Below are 21,455 nucleotides of genomic sequence, written 5' to 3' on the forward strand. Positions count from 1 at the left end.
ACTACAGGAGTAATTCTTGATAAATTTTGATAAACAAGGTTTCATTTTAAAGATGGATTTAAGTTAGAAGATAACTTTCTAAATTTTTATGAAAGCTTTATTTTCTTGGAAAAAACGTGTCAAAGAATGGTTTTTTTAAAATAGTTTATACATAAAAATAAAGCTTTTTCAAAAATTCAAGAAAGTGTATTTTCTATTCTACTTATGTTCAACATTATAACCACATTTAAAATTCAAAATAAGCATCTGCGATCTTTTTTTTACTGTTCTTGCCATTATATTTTATATGTTATATTTTATATGTCATTTTTATTATTATTTCATCGCAAGTAATATTGAATTATTGGCTGCTTAAATATTGCTATTTGTATAAGTTTAACTAGAAACAAAAAATATAAAGTTTGTACAGTTAACAAACACTTTTCAAGTAATCAATTTTCAAAGAATTATAATGTGGCATATTGTTTTTTTTTTGTTTTTGTAAGATGTACTATTATTTTTACTACATACAAAAATTTCTATCGTACATTAATTCGATTTTTAATTTAAGCATGAAAAGGATATAATCTAATAAACTTACACTCTGATGCAATAAATGCATAGTGGGGACAATGTTTCTGATTGTGCGTGTAATTCACATTTTTTCCGTATTTGTCGCTGAAGTCACATACTATTATTAGCAAAAGGTGGTGAACAAAATGTCTCAATCAAAAGGAATTAGATTAGGATCAACCAATCATTATACTTTAGAAAGAAATATAGAGACTCCCCTATTCTGTTTGTCATTCATTGTAAATTATTCGTTCTTGAACGCATCGTAACCTCAATAGAAATATGTTTACTCTGCAAATACATCCTCATGGAAATAGGATTTTAAAACCACTGCTACGTGACTGTATATTATAATACCAATGACGTGTAAATTTAATATATGTATGATTATACTTGATCATTATCAAGTCAGGATTATGATGGAAGTATTGGACACATTCAATATTGCAAGTTGTACAAAAATGGATTGTGGTATATATTTCGAGTAGGAAACTCATGGGCTTTACTATACGAACAGCTACTTATGTGTATTGTTCTTGTGTAACAAAGTATCTGATTCATATTTAGTCATTTATATTTTCAACTTGTTAAAACTATTTTATTTTAAGTCATATTAACGAGTGAATAATTTAAGTTATACATATTTGGCTTTTTCTGTAATAAAGCTTGTGCAATATAATTTTGCAAAAGGTATGTATTTTATTATTGCTGCTTAAACGAACTTTAATTTTTATTTATATTGTCAAATAAGAATTATAAAATCTATTTTATAGATAGATTTTCTACATTCCAAAATATGGAGTTTCCAAATTTAGGAGAACATTGCTCAGAGCAAACTTGCAATCGTTTAGATTTTTTACCTCTAAAATGTGATGCTTGTGAGGCTATATTTTGCACAGATCATATATCATATATAAATCATTCCTGCCCTAGTGCATATAAAAAAGATATACAGGTGCCCGTGTGCCCATTGTGTAATACACCAATACCACAGAAACGAGGAGATCCTCCAGACTTGGCTGTGAGCATGCATATAGACAGTGATTGTCAGTCAGATATTAGAAAAGATCGTAGAAAAATATTTTCTAATAAGTGTTCATCAAAAGGATGCAAAGTAAAAGAAATAGTGCAGGTTAAATGCAATGACTGTGGCAATAATTTTTGTTTGAAGCATAGACATCCCAGTGATCATGCATGTATTGGCAAAGAAGAAGCAGTTAAACTTAAAAGATTGAGTGCCCTGAATAAACACTCTATGGTCTCTCAGAACGACAATCACAATAATTCTATTGTATTCCAAAATCTTCAAGGCACCATGAGCGAAGATGAAGCTTTGGCTAGAGCATTACAGGCTTCATTGCAAGACGAAGGAAGAAATAAGCGACAAGGATTACAGCCAGTGCCTTCTGCACATAGAAACAGATGCAGACTTTCCTAATTGCAATTCACTTTTATCAATTTTATGCATTTTTAGATAAAAGTACTGCTTTTTAAACCTTCATTAAAAGGTGAATATATCTTTCTAACTTTTATCAAATTTTATTAATAATCATACTTCATAAATAAGATTTTATACCTTTTCATATAATACTTAATATTTCTTGATCACTCATAAAAATGTGCATATTACAATTCTAATAATTTTATTCACTTTTTTGACTAGAACAACAAACACTAGATAAATTAATAATAATCCATTTCTTATATATACAATAAGAATTAAGATTATTTTTTATTTTGAAAATATATTTAATATCTGAAGTGCTCATTAATGTATATTTTTACACATATGAATGTGTTTTCAAATTACATTAACTTTTGTAATTATATATAATACAGATTTTACATTTTCATAAGCTTTGGCAGACAAAAATTTCAAAGTTGTATGTTATTAGATATGTCAGTATCCAGTGCCTTAATAGATCGAGTGCATGTATAAGAAAATGGGCATGAATGTACATATATACATATATTCGTATAAAAATTATCATAATGTAAAAATAAATGTATATAAAATGAAAAATTAAGTTATTTCTTTTTCAGAGTACATTTCTACTGTGTCTTACATACAATATTTCAATAATTAAGTAGATGTACCCATTTTCTACAATTTACGCACATTAGAATATGAACAATTTTTATGCGAAAATAATACTTAATTAAATACCAATGAATTACAGCTGTATCAGATGCTAAATCTTTTGAATGTGTCTTTAAGTAATATGCATATTCAAATATCTTAGATTTAAAATATTTTATATATAGCATGAATGTTTCATTATTTATGGTATTTATGTTAGTTATACATTTAGTTTAAATATGTATATTTAAGAAAGAAAAAAGAATATGTAAATAATACTCATAAATTTTACAATCTCCAATATTATTATTAGTTATATCACCATTTTATATAAAATCTGTATTCCTAGAATTAGTGATCATATCTGTGATCATATCAACGACATTTTCGTAGTTTTAATTTATCGATAACAATAATTATAAATAAATGATAAACACCTCTAGTATTTTGTTATAACATACAGCTGCAATTTCCTTCATAATTTTTAAATATATATCTTAAAGCTTTATTTATGTAATTGTAATTTTTATAAATTATATTATTTTCTTCTGTAGACACAAAATCATGATATTACGTAACTATTCTCTTGAGATATAAAGTTCCTAATAATTAAGGAATCAATATGAATGTGAAAATAATGTTCACTGCATAAATGTTCTCATCTTAATATAAATGCTAAAAATATTTGACTTTATAGATATTTTACATTTATTGAACTTATGAATATTATTAAATAGAATATCAAATTATATTTGTAATATATATTTAAATTATAATCTGGGGGTAAAATTTGCAAAATAAAAGTTGTTTTAAAAATTATTACATAATACATTTTTATTTTTTTTTGATTCTTTTATCGTAAAATAGTTTATATTAGCATATTGAGTGTGTCATTAATATACTTATATTTTATGATAGTAAAGTACTTATAAAGAAAACATTTTGTTATTATAGAATATTAATTTTATTAAATGTCCAATAGCAATATGTACAATTATTGTTTTATTCCAAATTAATAATTATTAAAGTTAATATCAAAGTTGAACAAAGAAAAATATCTTGTGTTACATCTCACTTGTATTACACAAATTTATTATAAATTCTAATAAGATGTTGTATACATCAATTCACAACAGTACAAAAATTGATTTAATATATTTAATAGAATTAGTATAAATCCTTGAGTTATTTTATTTTTGATCAGTTTTTTTAGCAAGAATTATTTTTATACAATTCAATTTTCTCTTACGGATGTATTACACTACAATATACATTTTGTAATATCTATACAATGTGATGTTTTCAATTATTTGAATAATATTCCTTTTATATTATTCCATGTCATCTAAAAGTTCTATTATTCATCTTTTAATGAGTATTATGTTCTATGATACTAATTGCATATATAACAAGTAGTATTCTTTATTTAAATACAATATCAATAATAAAAGACTTTTTGTAAATATATATTTAGAGTTTAATTAAATAATTACTACTCAATTGTATATTCGCGTCGTACTAAACAAGATATACACTACATAATATTTTTTAGAATATATCATTCTAGAAAAGCCTATAATGTATACAACTTATATACTCATTAATATCTATAACGAATTGATTTCATGACGTGTTATTAATCACATTAATAAAGCGTATATTAGATATTACAGTCTATTGGGTATAAATAGATTGATATTGTGTACATTATATAAGAAAATTTACATATAATGCACCTTATTTTCCAACTTTTCCTAATTTAGTATCAGTTTTAGGATTAGCTGTAACATTTTGTACAGAAACAATCAGTTCATTAATCTTTGTTTGCAGATTCCTCAAATCATGAATGTATAACAATGTTAAACCTTTTGCAGCATTATCTAGAACCACATCGCCTAAACTGGTACCAGATTTAGTATCCATTATTGGAAATGGCTTGCCTTTTACAATAATAGTATTAGGATTTGCAATTGCTGCTGCATTTAATCGATTACATACAAGTTTGCTACAAGCTTCAAGCGTAGTAAGATGACTAGAATGTTTTGGAATATTTAAGAGTTTGGCTATAGCATTGACACCATTTTTAAATTCATTGCTGTAAACTAAAATGATAAAAATAAAATATTAATACATTCTGCAATATTGTATTAGAAATTGAACATTGAAATAATGTCATTAACTTACAATCTAAATTATCTAATGGATTTGATGATTTTAGACTCGGTATTATAGATTCTTGTTTATTTTTCTTATTTCCAGTAATTTCTTGGTATTTTTTACCTATGATAAATATAACATTTTTGTTATATATATTACATTTACATTTCATTTATATATATTAGCATAGCTATATTTTACTTACAATCATCTGCGTATTCTAAATTGACAGCGCGTCCTATGAGCCATTCCAGCTGATCAAGAGGATTAGTTGTTACTGGACAATCTATATCCTTACAATATTTTTGGAAGACTTCTGGCCATTTATCAGATTTAATATTTCGTAAATCATTGCGTTTTTCAATTGTATAAAGTCTAATTTTTTGATCTTCCAACCATATGACAACCTTACGAAAATGTTCGGTATCTAGAAAATAAGTTCATTTTACATATTTCTTTTAAAGTTTGTATATTAGTATTCGTATAATAAGAAATATTAATAATATCGACAGTTTTGTAGAGCAATTTTACTTAAAATTGTGAAACGTATGTTATTCGTTAGATGTCTTAATAACTATACATAAAATAACTCACTGTTTCCATTGACTTTATCCCATTCCAAATATCCTAGAGCTTTTAATTTACGATTAAACATAGTAGTCTTTCAAAAATAAGATTAATTATCAATAGTATAATCGTAAAATTAAAGAAACTGTATCTATAACCGGCAGTGTTTCACGTCAGTTCTTTTTTATTGATAACATAGAGAAACACTAGTTGGCGCTGTGCGCTGTTTACTCGTTCCTTGGGAAGAGGTGATATTTCAAATATATTTAATTAATTTATAGGTAATGTATTCTTTTTCATATTTAAGTTATTGTATATCAAGATATTTTTCAAAGTTCTCCTGTATAATATCGAGACTAGATAAAATTAAATATGTAGATGTAAATTACAGTAACTAAAGTTTGGTAACCTTGATGATACGTCTTTATCAATACTCACACAGATCGTACATATATACTATATGTCACTTATATATAATATTAGATTCGTATATATGAATGATAATGAACAAATTCGTAATCTATTTATTATGTCAATATAATATGAAATTTCATTAGTTCATTTGATATCTACTACAAATTTATTTTCAAAATGGCGCTTAATGAAAATGCTGCTGTGCGATTGGTCAAAAGAGACATACATATATGGAGAAAGAAGAAAGTTCGAAAGTTTGTAAGGAGAAGAGGGAAGTAGAAATACGTGTATTACAAATAGAGAGCTCGAAATAATCGACAAATGAGAATCGATAATCGTTCTCGAATGATTTTTCAATGATTCGCTTTCCATTCTAGGTATCGTGTATAACGTGCTCGTTGGACAAGAGCGAGTTGCGCGATCCGTGTGCGCAGTCACATTTCTATCTGGCAGCAGAGTGGGATTGCAGACTGCAATGATGGCGGCCACCAGCGAGGAACGGATTGTTATGGAGCCTTCGAGGACAAATTGTGGACAGACTCAAGTCGTGGACCGTCTGAAAATGCTATATCCGATGGTCAACGAGGAAGAGACGCCATTGCCTCGATCCTGGAGCCCGAAGGACAAGTACAACTACATAGGACTATCACAAAATAATCTTCGCGTTCACTACAAAGGTACGTGAGCCCTCCCCTGACCTCGTAGCAAGATGCAACTAAAACCAAAGGAAAATCCATGATTTTTATTTAATTCAAACATCTCGATCTTAATCGAATATTAATTCGTCAGAATGATACGATCGACTCATTCGAGCTGATCGGGCTGGTCCCGGACAGAAGCGAAATATTGATTGAAAATGGCAGAGCTCTTTTTTCGCGTGTGTCAGCGACCTAAACAAAGGAATCAGCTGATCGCTCGTGGTCTCTCTGCGTCGATGCGAACCTTAACATGCCTCGTGCTGGTTCATTCGCTACGTTGAGGACCTTCGTCGTGTCGTCTTCTTTCGTTATGTCGCGAAAGTTCTATGTCTATCGGTGGACATGCTTAATTTTGCCTTGCTATTGTTGCTACTGATGGTGTACGCAAAACGTGTGCATGAATCTCTTAACTCATACGAGCATAGAAAAAAAATGTGCAGAGAAAACGTACTATATAGAGGAAAAAAAAAAAAAAGAAAAAAAAAAGACTGAGATACACGCACCGATCTCTCTCAATGACAGCTGTGAGTGCGTCCGAACGTTGCATGCCATGTACATATATTGCAATGCGTATGCGTGTAAAGTACGTATATAAGCAGAATAGGGAACCGAGAAAGAAGTAACACGACGGTTCCTTTGTAGAAAAGAGCTTCCAATTTCGTTCTTATCGAATGTGCTTAGTTTCTACCTTGATAATTATCATCATTAATAATATCCTGTTTCCTTTCTCGAATTAATCGATCATGACCGCAACTATGACGAAGAAATGATTACGCTTTTTCGAAAAATCTTCGATTTTATAGTTCATTTTACATCTGCCTTCAGTCATTCTTTGACTTTTTTTATACGAACTTATGCAGCATGTGCCCGAGTACAGAGGGTAAATATACATTCATATAAGACAAAGGATATGTATATATATATACACACGCATATGTATATATCGTTTGATAACTTATCGATGGAAAGGTACCTCGTTTATAACATTGTAAAGACAATCGTATTCGAAATGTCTAACGAACGAAAAACAACAAATAAACCAATGAGAGAGAGAGAGAGAGAGAGAGAGAGAGAGAGAGAGAGAGAGAGAGAGAGAGAGAGAGAGAGAGAGAACGTTCGTATCTAAAATTGGATACCAAAGAATTCGTAATTATGTTACGACCAGTGAAACAGAAAAGTCAATAAATTAATATAAACTAATTCTACCCTATCTTTATTGATGAATTCTCGAAGCGTGAAACGTACATATGATTTTGCGGAACGCAATGCGACGATGACGACGATGACGACGATGACGACGATGACGACGACGACAACTACCGACAACGACGATGATGGAGAGACTCCTTTGTAATCGAAGAGACGATAAGAACACGCGAGGGGTACGCATACTTGTGTGCAACGAAACTCTTTTATTTCTTTTCAGTTTTCTCCTCTCTTTATTTTGAAATAACTATGCGTAGAGATATTTAAGCATACTCTTCTACTCGATATATATCACAGAGTTCTGACAGAAACATGTATGTAAGTCGATAGTCGATACTATGAAATGTCCAATTCGCGGATAGGAAATCAACGACGGCAATATAGAGTTATGTCAAATATTATTCCACAATATTTTTGGAACAACAGTCTCATCGCGAAATAGTGCGACAGAAATAGCAAGGTCATTTAATCGTTTTGTGTCTTATTGATTGTGTTTCGTGATTATGAAGAATTATGAGGAAATGCAAAGTGCTATTGTTTTTATTACAATGGAATTTTCCGATATGTTTTAATCATAATGACGTATTTTATTTATTTCCAAAATCAAATGTGTATATATATATATATATATATTTTTTTTTTTGCATGGATGGTATATGTATTCACATTTATAATGTAGTGTCAGAACTGTGCGTATATTCTTAATATATCTTCATTTAAATGACTCGAAATCTCGTTAAAATAAATGTTAGTATTTAATCGAATATAAATATCAGTTAGCATATCATCTCGATATCATCTCGATATCATCTCTCGATAAATGGAGACGACCGTGATCTCTACAACGACTACCACGACGACTGGTGGCGTCTAATGGCTTTATTGTATCCAGCAAAAGCGAGATTTAAATCATGCCTGCCTTGGAACTTATCCCACGTGTAGACATGAGCAAACTGTGCGTAGTTTCGTTAGCATAAAGGAGATACGTCTTTCTTGGAATGCGTGTGTATATATATATATGTATACATATTTACATGTGTATGCATGTATATATATATATATATATATGTCTCTTTTCGTCTCAGCATATATATATGTATATATGTATTTATATATATCTATCTAAGAAATGTTCCTTAGATATGGATTTATTTTTATATAAGAATTAATTAGGTTTGTACAAAGTTCTCTTATAATTTCGTTTATTACCATTACATTATTTTCATACATTTTTCATAGAAAATTATTATCGTGAATAATCATGTAATTCATGTAACGTTTCGACGATATTACAAACACGTTTATGCATATTAAAAGAAATTGATTCTGAAAGAAATAAAAAAAAATGTAAATGTAGGCGAAGTCTCTTTCGACTGATTCCTGATTGGCCAATTCTTACTCTCTACATTGATATTATCCAAATAGAATCTCATAAAGCATTACTTTCATGATTCTCTATTTTTAAAAATTTCCATCTTTCTATCTGTTTTGATAATTTTAATGATGGTACCTCTGATATTTTATATCGAGTCGTAGAAATATTCGCGTTCAAATAAAGGAACCAAAAATAAGCTAACAAAGATTTCATTGATCGGGTATGCGTATGGATTCGCGTTCTCCTATTGGAATCTAGATGACTTTGACCATTTGAATCTTTTACCGCGCATATATCACGTGCTGCTTCGTAGGCGCCTGGCCGAGAGACTACGGATCGAAGATTCTTTTTTGCTTTCTTTGCTCTTCAAGGCCGTAACTAGATTCGAACGATAATTGCTTAGGATTATGAATTAGAAATATCTTTTGATATTGTTGATATTATTTTCCTTGAAATGACATTACAATATTTCAGAAAAATATTATGGCATATAGAGAAATATTTCAATTGCTACTTCAAATTTTTAGTTTTATTTTTCTTCCTTATTTTTATCGATGTTAATAATTATAAAAATATGAACTCCTATAATATGATTAAAATACGAGCGGTAATTTATTCTTGTCGAAATTAAATGAGTTGAGAGAGTATACTATTACAGAGTTTATATATTTCTTGTCATATATATATATATATATATATATATATATATATATATAATTACTTATATAGAAGGTAATCACGTTATATGTTTCTTATTAATTTTAACATCTAATGAATTCTTAATTTTCTTATAGAAAAAAATAAAAGACAGTTTCGTATTCAATTAATAAAAGTTATCAAATAACTCATTTTTTGTTAATTATTTTACACGATTTGCTTTGTATAATCGAAAGCTTTACCGATTCTTTGTTTACATATAATATATAAGCGTATGCATTTAAATGTATAGAGAAATCATGTATCATGAGAATTTTCACATGAACGACCAAGTTGTATTGAGTACAAAAGCAGTGTATTTATTACAGATCCACGATCATTAACGGTGCATTAGTGGATTTCGTATTTGTAAGAAGAAAATAATTTTTTATCAATTTATCTTATCTTTTAGAAAAAAGTGTGGTTATGTTTCGAGAATATTGATATGTATTTGGAACGTATTTGAAATGTGATAATGAATTAAGAAGCTAATACTTTTCTATTCGTAAAAAAGATTTGACCTTTCCTTTTCTTTTTTTTAAGAAGTCGATTACAATGGTTCTTATTCATATATTATGGATTTTAATCGTTAGTAAAATAGCGAGATTGAAAACTATGCTTTTTCAGGCATAATCACTTACTCGTCTATATGAGAGCAAAGATGTATTGTATCTTTGTTACATTTAAAAATTCTCGATAGATGATTAGATTTTTTTTTATATACGATAGAACTATTGAATAATCTTATAATTCTATTAGATCGTAGATCCACTGATGCACTATTAATGGCCGTTGGTGCATATAGTAAAGATGCATCTATACATATATACGAATGTAAATACTGTAAATGCAATTTTTAATTTTTCATTAATTATAAAAGCATAAATTGATGTAATAATTAATGCATTGTGTTTACGATATTTTAGAATTTATTATTGAATATATTAAAATATATATAATACAAATTTTCATCTTATGGTGATGTCCATGTGTTTTGACATTACGATGAATAATTTCAATTCTTTATCTCTCACTCAAGCTAATGTTCAAACTTCGGTAATGTTTTATTTATTATGAAAATAAGATTCTTATAAGATGCGTGATTATTTTTTTAACATTCTAACTTTATCCTATAAAAGATAAAAAACGTTTAGATTAATGGAGGATCTATGAGATATGTAGGAATTATATAAATCGATTTACGTTGTTAGATTTAGAACGTTCGTAGTCTTCGCTTAGTATAGTCGCTATTTCTGTCGTTAATAATTCGTTATGTAGCTCTTTGGATATTATTTCGTAATCGGTTACTATCACTTAACATCCATTTTATGATGAGTTAATATAATATTAATGTTATTCCTGAAGAATGTAAGAAACTTTGAATGTAAAAGGTCTTTCTTTTAAATATCGAAATGATACTTTTTTTATGAGGTATACCAAAAAGGGCCCATGAAGATCATATATATATGTTACCATCGTATAATATATACATAATATATACATAATATATATACATACATACGTATGTATGTAAGCAAGCTTGAGATGTTGCATCGATGCGACGTGGTGACATAGTGACCCACTTGCAGTTTGATTATGTAGTAAGGCCTAGCTTTACCCAATTTGTATTTTTGTTTGAAGAATCAATTTCTAATTTCCAATGGATATTTTTATTTGCGATTGTTGCTTTTCATAAAAAGAAAAAAAAATATCGATTTTTGTAGACGTGGCTATTCGTATTGCTTCAGAGTTCAAACTCAATGGACTCTTCTACTGGATAGAATTTATGTATTCATCTCATTGAGGTTTTTTCGCTATTCTTGATTAAAATATAACAACAACAAGAACAACAAAAATAGCAATAATAATATCGTCATATTATTTTTCGCTGGAGATTTTAGCTGGTATATATATATCTATATATATATATATATATATATATATATATATGTATATGTATATATATATACGAATTATATACCATGTGTGTATATGTATGTATATAAGTATCCGATATTCCGTCCATTGACTTTTCCACAGTAATTATTTAGCTTTCTCTGATGTGTATAGTGATATGGTATTCTTACAACGAATAAATTTTTTATCACCTTTTAATATTCTTATCATTCCGGTTATTATTATCTTCGCGTTGCATGTAAGAGAAGGAAGTGTTTTTATAAGTATTAGAAGAACGTGTATGCATGGTTGCGTGCATGTATTAGGGAAAAGTCAGATGAAAAGTGAGCATCATTGTCGTTGCATAATTTATAAGATAATCTTCCTTTTTTAACAATGTCGTATTTTTTATTACTATTATTTTTCGTATAAATCATTTAAAATAGTAAGAGTTTATATGCGATCATTTTAATATTGTTTTGTTATTAACAAATGATCGTGAAGTATTAATAATTTCATGATCGAAATAACATCAATCATTATTTTATTTATAATAATTTATTAAAACAATAATTTTTAATTTAAATACAAGTATTATTTCCGTTGGAATGTTTGATAAAAACTTGTTTATCATATAAAAAAAAGAAAGAGAAAAAAATAAAAGAATAGGTATGTTTTTAAAAGTTGTTTATTTCCTTCAGGTTATGGAAAGACACACAAGGACGCAGCAAGTGTTCGCACGACGCATTCGATACCGGCGGCCTGTGGTTTGTATTATTTCGAGGTGAAGATCGTGAGCAAAGGAAGAGATGGATACATGGGTATCGGGCTCTCAGCACATGGTGTGAACGTTAATAGATTACCAGGTTGGGACAAGCACTCATATGGATATCATGGCGACGATGGCCATAGCTTTTGCTCGTCGGGTACAGGCCAACCTTATGGACCTACCTTCACCACCGGAGACGTCATTGGTTGTGGTGTCAATCTCGTTGATAACACTGCATTTTATACTAAAAATGGTCACCACCTTGGAATAGCCTTTACGGATCTTCCTGTAAGTTTAATTTGAGATTTTTTTTTATCATCTGTATTACATCTATCAATTATTGACCTGTGTCTCATTCATAAATAAATGTAGATTTATTGTAATAAATGTTTTTATTTATAATGATATTTGTTTATGAATCAAATTAATACATAGTACATATACATAGTAGATATATACATATACATAGTAGATATGTACATATATATATTGTAGATAATTGATTGTTGTTTTTTTATCATAGCCAAATCTCTATCCAACGGTCGGTCTGCAGACACCAGGAGAGGTAGTGGATGCAAACTTCGGACAAGCACCGTTTGTCTTCGACATCGGGGATATGATCAATGAACTGCGCGTACGAACGAGATTACAGATCATAAACTATCCGACGCCGGATCATGGCCAGGGTCAGTGGCAGGCCGTCCTTCACAAGTACGTATTCACCCAGAAAAGCAAGACGGATCCGTGACACTTACGCACTCTCTGGCCGTGCTTCCTTTTCTTCTCCGTGATTGTTTTTCTTCCTCCTCCACTTGTCAATGTCGTTCATTAAGAATCCTTCGACTTGCGAGACCTCTTCCGGGGAAGTTAGCTGAAAATCTTCATGGAATAATCGTCTCGAGAGTAACGAAGGTGTGTACGAATTCGACAGAATGGTGTCTACGTATCTCGTCCATCACGGGTACTGCGCCACCGCTGAAGCCTTCGCCAACAGCACGGGTCAAGTCTTTGAGGAGGACTTCAATTCCATAAAAAATAGACAAAGTAGGTCCATTCAAGTAATAAGATGTAGAGAGTCTTTTGTGATATTATTGATATTTGAAATGACAAGTTTTACACAATGATTCTTAGAACATTATCTATGAATTATTTATTTTTAGGGATTTTAAAACTAGTACTGGCTGGACGTATGGGCGAAGCAATAGATTTAACAAGCCGATTATATCCCGGACTTCTAGAACGGGATCCTAATTTGTTATTCGCATTGAAATGTCGTCAATTCGTCGAGATGGTAAACGGAAGTGATTCTGAAGTCTGTCAAACTACCAACGTTAATCAGACTAGTGTCATACAGTCTACCAAAGCTTATGCGAAATCCTCAGCGAACGGTAACGTAGAAGAAATGAATATTAATAACACGATGAACGGTGCCAGTGAGCAGCAATTTGTTAACGGCCAAATCGAAGAAGATGTCGACATGGAAGAGAATAATATGGGTACGATGAATGGTATCAAGAGTAGTAATGGCTATCAAAATGGTAATCTCAATGCGAACGGTTTCAAGTGTCAAAATGGAGAGGACGTAGATATGGGTGAGGCGTTTAATAATATACTCCTTATTCGAGATTTTTAATATAATATAATTAATTCATCACGCACATTGAAAAAGTAATTATTTATTTTATTTTTATTAAGAATTTTCTTTGCATGTGTGCTTTAATTGAATTACGTATAGGTGAGTATAAAAAAAAGGAATATATCCTCAAGGTTCTGAAATCTTTTGTTGGGTGAGCGTAGCTTCATATGATACTTTTCCTATACTTTGTTGTGAAACTTTCAAGAACATTAAGATATTATGTCTCTGTTCACAGAGATCGATGGTGCCAATCAGAATCAGCAACAAAACGGCAATTGCAGCATTAACAATGACGTTGTTGTGAATAAAAATAAAAAGCAATTATGCGGCGGTAATAAACAAGCTATTGAAAAAATGTTGGAGTTTGGTAGACAACTCTATTCGCAATCGATACATTTGAGGCAACAACATGGCAAGAATGAAGGAAACAAAAAAATGTTACAAGATGCTTTCAGTCTCTTAGCATATGCAAATCCATGGAACTCGCCTGTTGGTTGGCAATTGGATCCCCAGCAACGAGAAACCGTTTGCGCGAGGTTGAATTCTGCTATACTTGGTAATGATACATCAGAAGAGATTCATCAATAATTAGAAGAATAAAATCTAGATTAAATCTTATTCGATAAACCACCAATAATATTTTTATAGTCTTTGTTTAAAACAAAACAAAAAAAAAGAAAAAGAAATAGATTAGGTTTACTATATATTTAATTTTGATATTCCTTCGCGCGATTTCTATGCTAAAGTTTTCATTTCAGAATCTAGCAATCTACCTCGTCGGCCGCCTCTAGAAGTAGCAGCATCTCATGCAAGAGAGTTAGTCCGCTTAATGTCAACTGCTGGTCTCGGCGCGTGCGGTTTCGCGGTTGTAGATAATATCATTCAATATTGACGGTGCCTCCCTCTGCTGCCACGTCCCCCTCTTCTACCAGCTCGCGTATGGTGAGTTTTTTTTTCTTTTTATATATATATATATATATATGATTGACATTGGAAAAAGATGTGTGTGTGTGTATATATTTATTATGTTGAGATTTGTATCACTTGAAATTTTTAATAAAATATATTCGATAAACATTGCTGATATGAAAAATTATTAATATTTATTATTAATTGAAAAAAATAATTTTAGGATGCGAAGACGGAACGTGGAGCAGATTATATTGTTGACGCAGCAACATCGCGATGTCGCGTGCCTCTTTAGCTAGAGCAACCGCATTTGTTGTCGGTGACTCGGCGCGATCTCACACCACAGACACGACACAAGGTGAACCTTCAAACCTGCCAACCAAAATGACACTTCACATTTTTAGCTTAAATTGGGGGAAAGGGGGACGGTCACTTTGGAATCCGCTAAGATAAGAGCAGAAAAGCGGCAGATCGGTGTGTGTTCCCTCGTTTCCAAATGGTTGTCAAGTAAGGCTGGTAGATTTACATTACACACTACTGTTATTATTATTATTATTATTATTATTATTATTATTATTATTATTATTATTATTATTATTATTATTATATTATTATTATTATTATTATTATTATTATTATTATTATTATTATTTTATGTCATTTCTTTTTAATCTTTATTTTTTTTGTAAGATCCGATATATATTTCTTCTATCCTCATTCCATATTCATATATTTCTGGCAAGTTGTATATTCCTGACATTAGTGCAATAGGATTATCAAAAAATAAAAAAGAGTGTACAGGAATAAGCAACTTTGCGTCAAATTTCTTCTACGATATAGATATATACAATTCGTAAATTAATTCGTTAAATTACGCTTGCAAAAAGTAATGGTAGTTTCTTACAGCACTTTATCGACCACAAGTTTACTTTTCAGAGTAAGTCAAAAGCCGGGATCACTTTCTCTCTTTATAGAAAAATGAAAAACTTGATCCTTGGTGCGTTGTGAGATTTGATAGCCGATATATATGCGATCGATACATTGTTGATTCTACTTGGAAAATTGTCATTAAATTATATATAATAATGTCTAGAAAAACTGTCTGAAAAAAGGGGAAAAAAAAGAAAGAAAAAGAAAAAAGAATACACACACAACTCAAATTAGAATCGTCTTACGTTGGAAATTTTCAGAGATATGTCTACGACATTTAAGTAAACGAAAAGTATATTACTACCTTTTCTATACTACCTTTCGTTACTTCGACAATGATTCTCATTGATGCCCAAATAGAAATCAGAAATCTTTAATAGACGTTCTTCATTGCTGCTTCAAGTAGAAAATGCGTTCTTCTTGAACCATTTTGATCCACCAATCGTATTTTTTTTACAGTTTTCGGGGAACGAGGGAACACGTTCATTTCAGAGACGGACGAGGTCTTACGTTTATATATAAATAATTATGAGAAAAACAAAAACTTAACTAAGGAACGATCTTGTACTCTATACTAAGTAATTGTTTTTTATATGCGACATAGTATATTATTATATTATATATTATTAAAAAAAATGAAGAAAACTGTATGCAGCTAGGCGTAAGCGTACATTTAAATACAATAATTTACTATATATACAAATTACATTAAATAGGATTACTCGAATTGAATGATTTTTAGTGTTTGTTTTATGTACTATAGCTAGAACTATAAGAATATGAGCGAATATAATGATTTGGACAAAAAAACATTTACAAATCTTTTTGTTTCGTATTGTAAAACGTTTTTGTTTTCGAAGATATATATATACATATATATATTATATATACATTATATCTATATATGTATATATGTATGTATATATTGATGGGTGATCCAAAGTGTGAGTCTCCTTCAATGAACGCGATGTTTCAATTAAGCAAGTTCTTTATTTTACAGGAAAACATGTGACTTTTTATAACGAAGTAACATAAATATCTCACAAAGTAAAAGATCCTTATTTTCGAACGAACCATTGAAGAAAGTAAAAGTCCGTGAAGGAAATAAATCTTTTCAGTTTGCCTTAGGTAAAGAAATAATATTTTCATTACATATATAATTAAATATAGTTCTCGTGTTTTTTTTTTTAAATTCAACGATCATAGATTATTCGATTCGATTCGATTGGATCATATTTTCTATGTGATAAAAACTAACTTGGGAGAACGTCATTAAAATAACTATTCATAAATATTAATATCGAATTCTGATATTTTTCTTAACGTTCATTTCAATTGCATCCATATTGCTAATTTATAGTCTCAGCAAGGATATATACAATATTTGAATTCTTATTATTAGTATACATATATATATGTATATATTTTTTCTTCCCTAATTATTATATATAGGGAATAACAGAAAACTTGCAGGAATGCTCTTAAAATAATGGTTGTGTGGTAAGTTGAAAATATTTTCAATCATATATTCTGGTTAAAGGTATAAAACAAAAATTTCTTTTGCGTTTTTAGCAAGATTATTTGGTACTCATGAGATACATCCATTATGTGGCACAAAAGCAATGGTCACAATTGCACGGATATTTACAAGTCAATTCTTTTGTCACAATAGAACTCTTGGTAAGAAAAAGAAAAATGTTTAATTTTTACTAAATAATAAATACATATTTTATCGACTTGAAGAGACATTTCATACTCGTATGCAAATTATTAAACACTACTTTTTATCTTAACACGTTTGATCTTTTATTTAGATTTGTAAATACATATACCCAAATCTATTATATTATAATATCTTGCTTTTTTTCATTATTTAAAAATACTATCGTAACGAAATATAAAAATTGATGCTGAATGAAATCATTTCTATAATTATTATAGTTATGATATTGGCAAAAACACTGCTACTATTACAGCTTAAAAAAATAATAAGATTTCTGAATTATAGTGATCAAATTTAATATAATATTATTAATGTATATTTCGCAGAATGTAAAAATGAATTTATTTTGTGTTCAGAAGATATATTTATATTACACACTTATTACACATCATTTATATCTATAGGACCTATATTACATACGAGAATTATGTTGGAAAAAAATTTTTAAATTTTGATTTTTTTCTTAGGGAAAAAAAAAAAATTCGTTTGATGTATTTATAAAAATAGACTATTACTATCAATATCATCGTAATGCAATGACATCTGTATATATAGAATACATGTATACACTTAATTTTTTGTCAAGTATATACAATTTTATAATACTGTTATATTTTCATTTTAGCTATCTATTTTTATTTTATGAATTTATAGTTGAATTATAATTTTTTATTTGACTACGTTAGTTTTGTATCATTATACATCATTATATCATGTTATGACATAGAATCTTTTTTTAGCAACAAACGTTGCATATGTCGCATCTATATATTTTCTAAAAAAAAAATGTATATTATATCCTAGAAATAGTAAAGTACAAATAAATATATCAAGTTAAAAGCTTTTCATATAATATTCATTTTAATTATTATGCTTATAAGAGTAAATGTTTATATTTTTTATACTCGCTAAATTTTGTATTATTACATAAAGTTGCATAGCGAAAATATTTCTATCAACAATGTTGATTTTACATACTATGTTGTATTTACAAGATACAACGTATATAAATGTTTATCTATAAAGGAGCATTTGTTTAGTCGCGACAACCTCTGTAGTTGGATTAATAACTGTGTTTAGATACACAATAATATACACAAAACATAAATGTTTAGTAAATCATTTACTAAACGATTCATGTGCAGCATCTATATATTACAGATTTTGTACAATACTATGATGGTTCTATCGTAGATATTTATTGTAAAATTATAAATAATTGTTCACAATACAATTCGTTATGTTTTAAACACATTATTATAACCAATCTTTTTCGACTTTTATTAATACCCTATTAATATTGATGAACTTATAGAAATTATTTTTAATATTTATAATTATAAATTTATTTAATATACAGAAATTATACAAAATTAATTTCTTTCATAAAATATTTATTAAAACCATTAAATAATAATTATTTTATCATCAAAAAAAATGTTTTTTCAATGGAATTACAATTATTATAATCTTGCTCATACAAACAATAACAGAACAAGTAAAATATCTTCTAAAAAGTTATAAGAATTAAATGCATTTCAAAAAGTTTTTATAACCACTCTTGTTATACTTTTGTCGACAATTAAATTATAGTAATCAATATGGTCTATTACATATATTTTGTTGAGGTAATCAAAGTAATGTATATATTCTTTAAATATGGTTTTCATACTTTTTTTCAACAAATATTACTTTTTTTATGATGTACACTACATTGATAAATGAAGTTTTTTCTTTGCCAATCAATCTAAAATATACAAACAATATAAACTTGCACATTAAAAACTATAAATTAATTACTATATAAATTATTTTAACTTGCAGTATTTTTTTTTGTTGATTTGGTAGATATCGATGTTGTATCTCTATTTGCATATTTTTTATTATTATCTTGCAACCTAAAATATAAATATACATATACATACACACACATATACATATTTATATGCAGTGATAATTATGTTAAACACTTAATAAGCATGCATTATTACATAAAGTATTATGATTTATAAATACAAAGCATACCTTGGATTTAAGTTATATTTGTATTTCTTTTTATGAGAAGTTGGGTCAAAAAACATAGTTCTTTCCCAAGCAATATTATGAAAGATATTTTTTTCTTTAATTTCATTTTTATCCATATTATTTAAGGGATGTTTTTGTAGATTAAGTAATACCTTAGAAGAATTATAATCTTTTAGCTTTAAATTGTGCGTTTCTAGAATTTGTGTTTTTTCTTCTTGTAATTTTATCGATTTATGTTGCGTTTCCATTGATGGATCTTCTATATTAGATAACAAATTTAATTATGTATAAAAGATCATTTGCTAATATTTTTTTCAAACATAGAATGTTCAAGTATACTTTTTTTATCGTTGTCGTATATATTCGTTAATTTCTCTAATGTTTCGCATATATCTTCTTTATCAATAACATTTAGTATTGTTTTTTGATTGATGTGATCATTATTTAGGTCCAATTTATTCATCAATGAGTATATTCGATTGTGAACATTTGTTAATTCTTTAATACTTAATGACTACAATTATCATATATATTTTTTTATATTATTTACAGAATAAAAAATAAAAAAATTATGGTACTATAAATATCTATACAATGTGAGGCATTTAATATTGGAGAATCTTTACTGTTTGTTAATGAATAAGAAAATTTGTAATCAATTTTTTATAGATTAATTTATATATAAATTTGCCGTGGGAAGTATATTTAAATGTTCTCATTTAAATGCTTCATTTCGTATATGCATATATATAAAAATATTTATTATTGAATTATACTTGTAACCAACTCTCAGAATCAAAAATAATTTTTTCGCCATTAATTTCTTCAAAATTTATTTTTAAATGTTCTATATTTTCTTTATGTTTCTTATGAAGTGCACTTATACTGCTATCGTATTTCTTTTTTAATATTGTTAATTTATCTTCATATTCTTCTTTATGAAACTGTATTTGATATAAATGAACAAAAAATGAATTAATATATATTATATTTTATTAATATCATATATATATTTAATGATATAAAATATAAGTAACAAACCTTAAGTTTTTTATAAAGATCACTATTTTCTTGAGATAAATCGTTTACACGGTTCTTAAAATTTTCTATTTCAAAATCTTTTTTTTCAACTTCATGAATTAAATTCTGTATTTTATAAAGATCTTCTATTGTATTTTCTCTTTCTATTTATTTTGATTAATATTTCTCAATTATTATATATATTATAAAAATATATAATTAATAATTATTGAAATAGATAAAATTTAATAAAAGAAGAAATACTGACCTTTAAAATCTTTATCCACATTTTGTTGTAAATCAGATTTGATGTGTGTATGTGCATCATCATATATATTTACTTTTTTTTTAAGATTCATAATTTGGTTATATAATTCATTTGGTAGATTGTGCAATTTGTGTTTCAGTTCGTCATCAATAATAATTTCTTGTGTTAAATTTACTGATAATTTTTCTTTTAAAATTTCAATATGTTTTTGTATAACTTTATTTTCATTTGTAAAAGCAGCTAATCTCAGTTCATTTTCTTTATTAATATTTTCATAGTTTAATAGTTCTAATTTATATTTCGAAGATTTGGTTTCTAATTTTGTTATATTATTTTCGACTATCGAAACATCATCGTGGAGAATGTCTAACATCTTCATTTCGTTATTATGTTTATTTAATTCTATGATTGTTTTATTCAGTGATAAAATTTTCTTTTCTGCATCTTTTAATTTTTCGTTTATGGATAAGTTTGTATTTTCTAAATTATTAATTATATTTTGTCTTTCTGCCAACAGTGTATCGTAACAAAGAA

At 28.1% G+C, this 21,455-nt stretch overlaps 4 protein-coding genes across 8 annotated transcripts; 2 read left to right on the plus strand and 2 right to left on the minus strand.

The window, feature by feature from the left end:
• The first annotated feature begins 702 nt into the window (after positions 1 to 702).
• LOC118441543 (AN1-type zinc finger protein 2A) lies at positions 703 to 3,409 on the plus strand. 2 transcript variants are annotated; one of them, XR_004838148.2, is made up of 3 exons: positions 703 to 1,242; positions 1,326 to 2,060; positions 2,596 to 3,409. XR_004838148.2 is itself a non-coding variant. In XM_035866086.2 (2 exons), the coding sequence occupies exon 2, from the start codon at positions 1,349 to 1,351 to the stop codon at positions 1,988 to 1,990; it is 642 nt and encodes a 213-aa protein (XP_035721979.2). In that variant the 5' UTR covers positions 703 to 1,242; positions 1,326 to 1,348; the 3' UTR covers positions 1,991 to 3,409. The 2 variants fall into 2 exon arrangements, 1 of the variants encoding a protein (XP_035721979.2); XM_035866086.2 differs by having other exon boundaries at positions 1,326 to 3,409.
• A 405-nt stretch (positions 3,410 to 3,814) lies between these two features.
• LOC118441542 (tRNA-splicing ligase complex subunit RTRAF-like) lies at positions 3,815 to 5,444 on the minus strand. The gene is made up of 4 exons (XM_035866085.2): positions 5,384 to 5,444; positions 4,995 to 5,216; positions 4,817 to 4,912; positions 3,815 to 4,734 (listed from the first exon to the last, which is right to left on the minus strand). The coding sequence occupies exons 1-4, from the start codon at positions 5,442 to 5,444 to the stop codon at positions 4,370 to 4,372; spliced, it is 744 nt and encodes a 247-aa protein (XP_035721978.1). The 3' UTR covers positions 3,815 to 4,369.
• A 121-nt stretch (positions 5,445 to 5,565) lies between these two features.
• Positions 5,566 to 16,612, plus strand: RanBPM (Ran-binding protein M). Of its 4 annotated transcripts, XM_035866084.2 has the most exons (10): positions 5,566 to 5,637; positions 6,148 to 6,447; positions 12,343 to 12,698; positions 12,934 to 13,121; positions 13,342 to 13,454; positions 13,571 to 14,002; positions 14,282 to 14,602; positions 14,805 to 14,988; positions 15,179 to 15,462; positions 16,345 to 16,612. In XM_035866084.2, exons 2-8 carry the CDS (start codon positions 6,246 to 6,248, stop codon positions 14,936 to 14,938), a joined length of 1,746 nt encoding a protein of 581 aa, XP_035721977.2. In that variant the 5' UTR covers positions 5,566 to 5,637; positions 6,148 to 6,245; the 3' UTR covers positions 14,939 to 14,988; positions 15,179 to 15,462; positions 16,345 to 16,612. The 4 variants fall into 4 exon arrangements, with proteins under 4 accessions (XP_035721977.2, XP_085516217.1, XP_085516218.1 ...); XM_085660091.1 differs by having other exon boundaries at positions 15,179 to 16,612; XM_085660092.1 differs by lacking the exon at positions 5,566 to 5,637 and having other exon boundaries at positions 6,142 to 6,447; positions 15,179 to 16,612.
• Positions 16,613 to 19,340: 2,728 nt separating this feature from the next.
• On the minus strand, positions 19,341 to 21,312 carry LOC118441191 (uncharacterized). The gene is made up of 6 exons (XM_085660159.1): positions 20,922 to 21,312; positions 20,675 to 20,817; positions 20,410 to 20,577; positions 19,973 to 20,147; positions 19,634 to 19,892; positions 19,341 to 19,506 (listed from the first exon to the last, which is right to left on the minus strand). Exons 1-6 carry the CDS (start codon positions 21,298 to 21,300, stop codon positions 19,422 to 19,424), a joined length of 1,209 nt encoding a protein of 402 aa, XP_085516285.1. The 5' UTR covers positions 21,301 to 21,312; the 3' UTR covers positions 19,341 to 19,421.
• Positions 21,313 to 21,455: the final 143 nt, after the last annotated feature.

This window comes from Vespa mandarinia, chromosome 11 (genome assembly GCF_050613455.1).
Source record: "Vespa mandarinia isolate Hongniang chromosome 11, ASM5061345v1, whole genome shotgun sequence".
Lineage (NCBI taxonomy): Eukaryota > Metazoa > Arthropoda > Insecta > Hymenoptera > Vespidae > Vespa > Vespa mandarinia.

Coding starts and splice junctions, on each gene's coding strand:
- LOC118441543 (XM_035866086.2), top strand. CDS start 1,349: ATGGAGTTTCCAAATTTAGGAGAACATTGCTCAGAGCAAACTTGCAAT.
- LOC118441542 (XM_035866085.2), bottom strand. CDS start 5,444: ATGTTTAATCGTAAATTAAAAGCTCTAGGATATTTGGAATGGGATAAA. Junction 5,217..5,383: donor GGATAAAGTCAATGGAAACA/GTGAGTTATTTT, acceptor CTTATTTTCTAG/ATACCGAACATTTTCGTAAG. Junction 4,913..4,994: donor TTTAGAATACGCAGATGATT/GTAAGTAAAATA, acceptor TATTTATCATAG/GTAAAAAATACCAAGAAATT.
- RanBPM (XM_085660091.1), top strand. CDS start 6,246: ATGATGGCGGCCACCAGCGAGGAACGGATTGTTATGGAGCCTTCGAGG. Junction 13,122..13,341: donor TGGCAGGCCGTCCTTCACAA/GTACGTATTCAC, acceptor CGAATTCGACAG/AATGGTGTCTACGTATCTCG. Junction 14,603..14,804: donor GTTGAATTCTGCTATACTTG/GTAATGATACAT, acceptor TTTTCATTTCAG/AATCTAGCAATCTACCTCGT.
- LOC118441191 (XM_085660159.1), bottom strand. CDS start 21,300: ATGAAGATGTTAGACATTCTCCACGATGATGTTTCGATAGTCGAAAAT. Junction 20,818..20,921: donor TGTGGATAAAGATTTTAAAG/GTCAGTATTTCT, acceptor CAAAATAAATAG/AAAGAGAAAATACAATAGAA. Junction 19,507..19,633: donor AAATATAACTTAAATCCAAG/GTATGCTTTGTA, acceptor TTTATATTTTAG/GTTGCAAGATAATAATAAAA.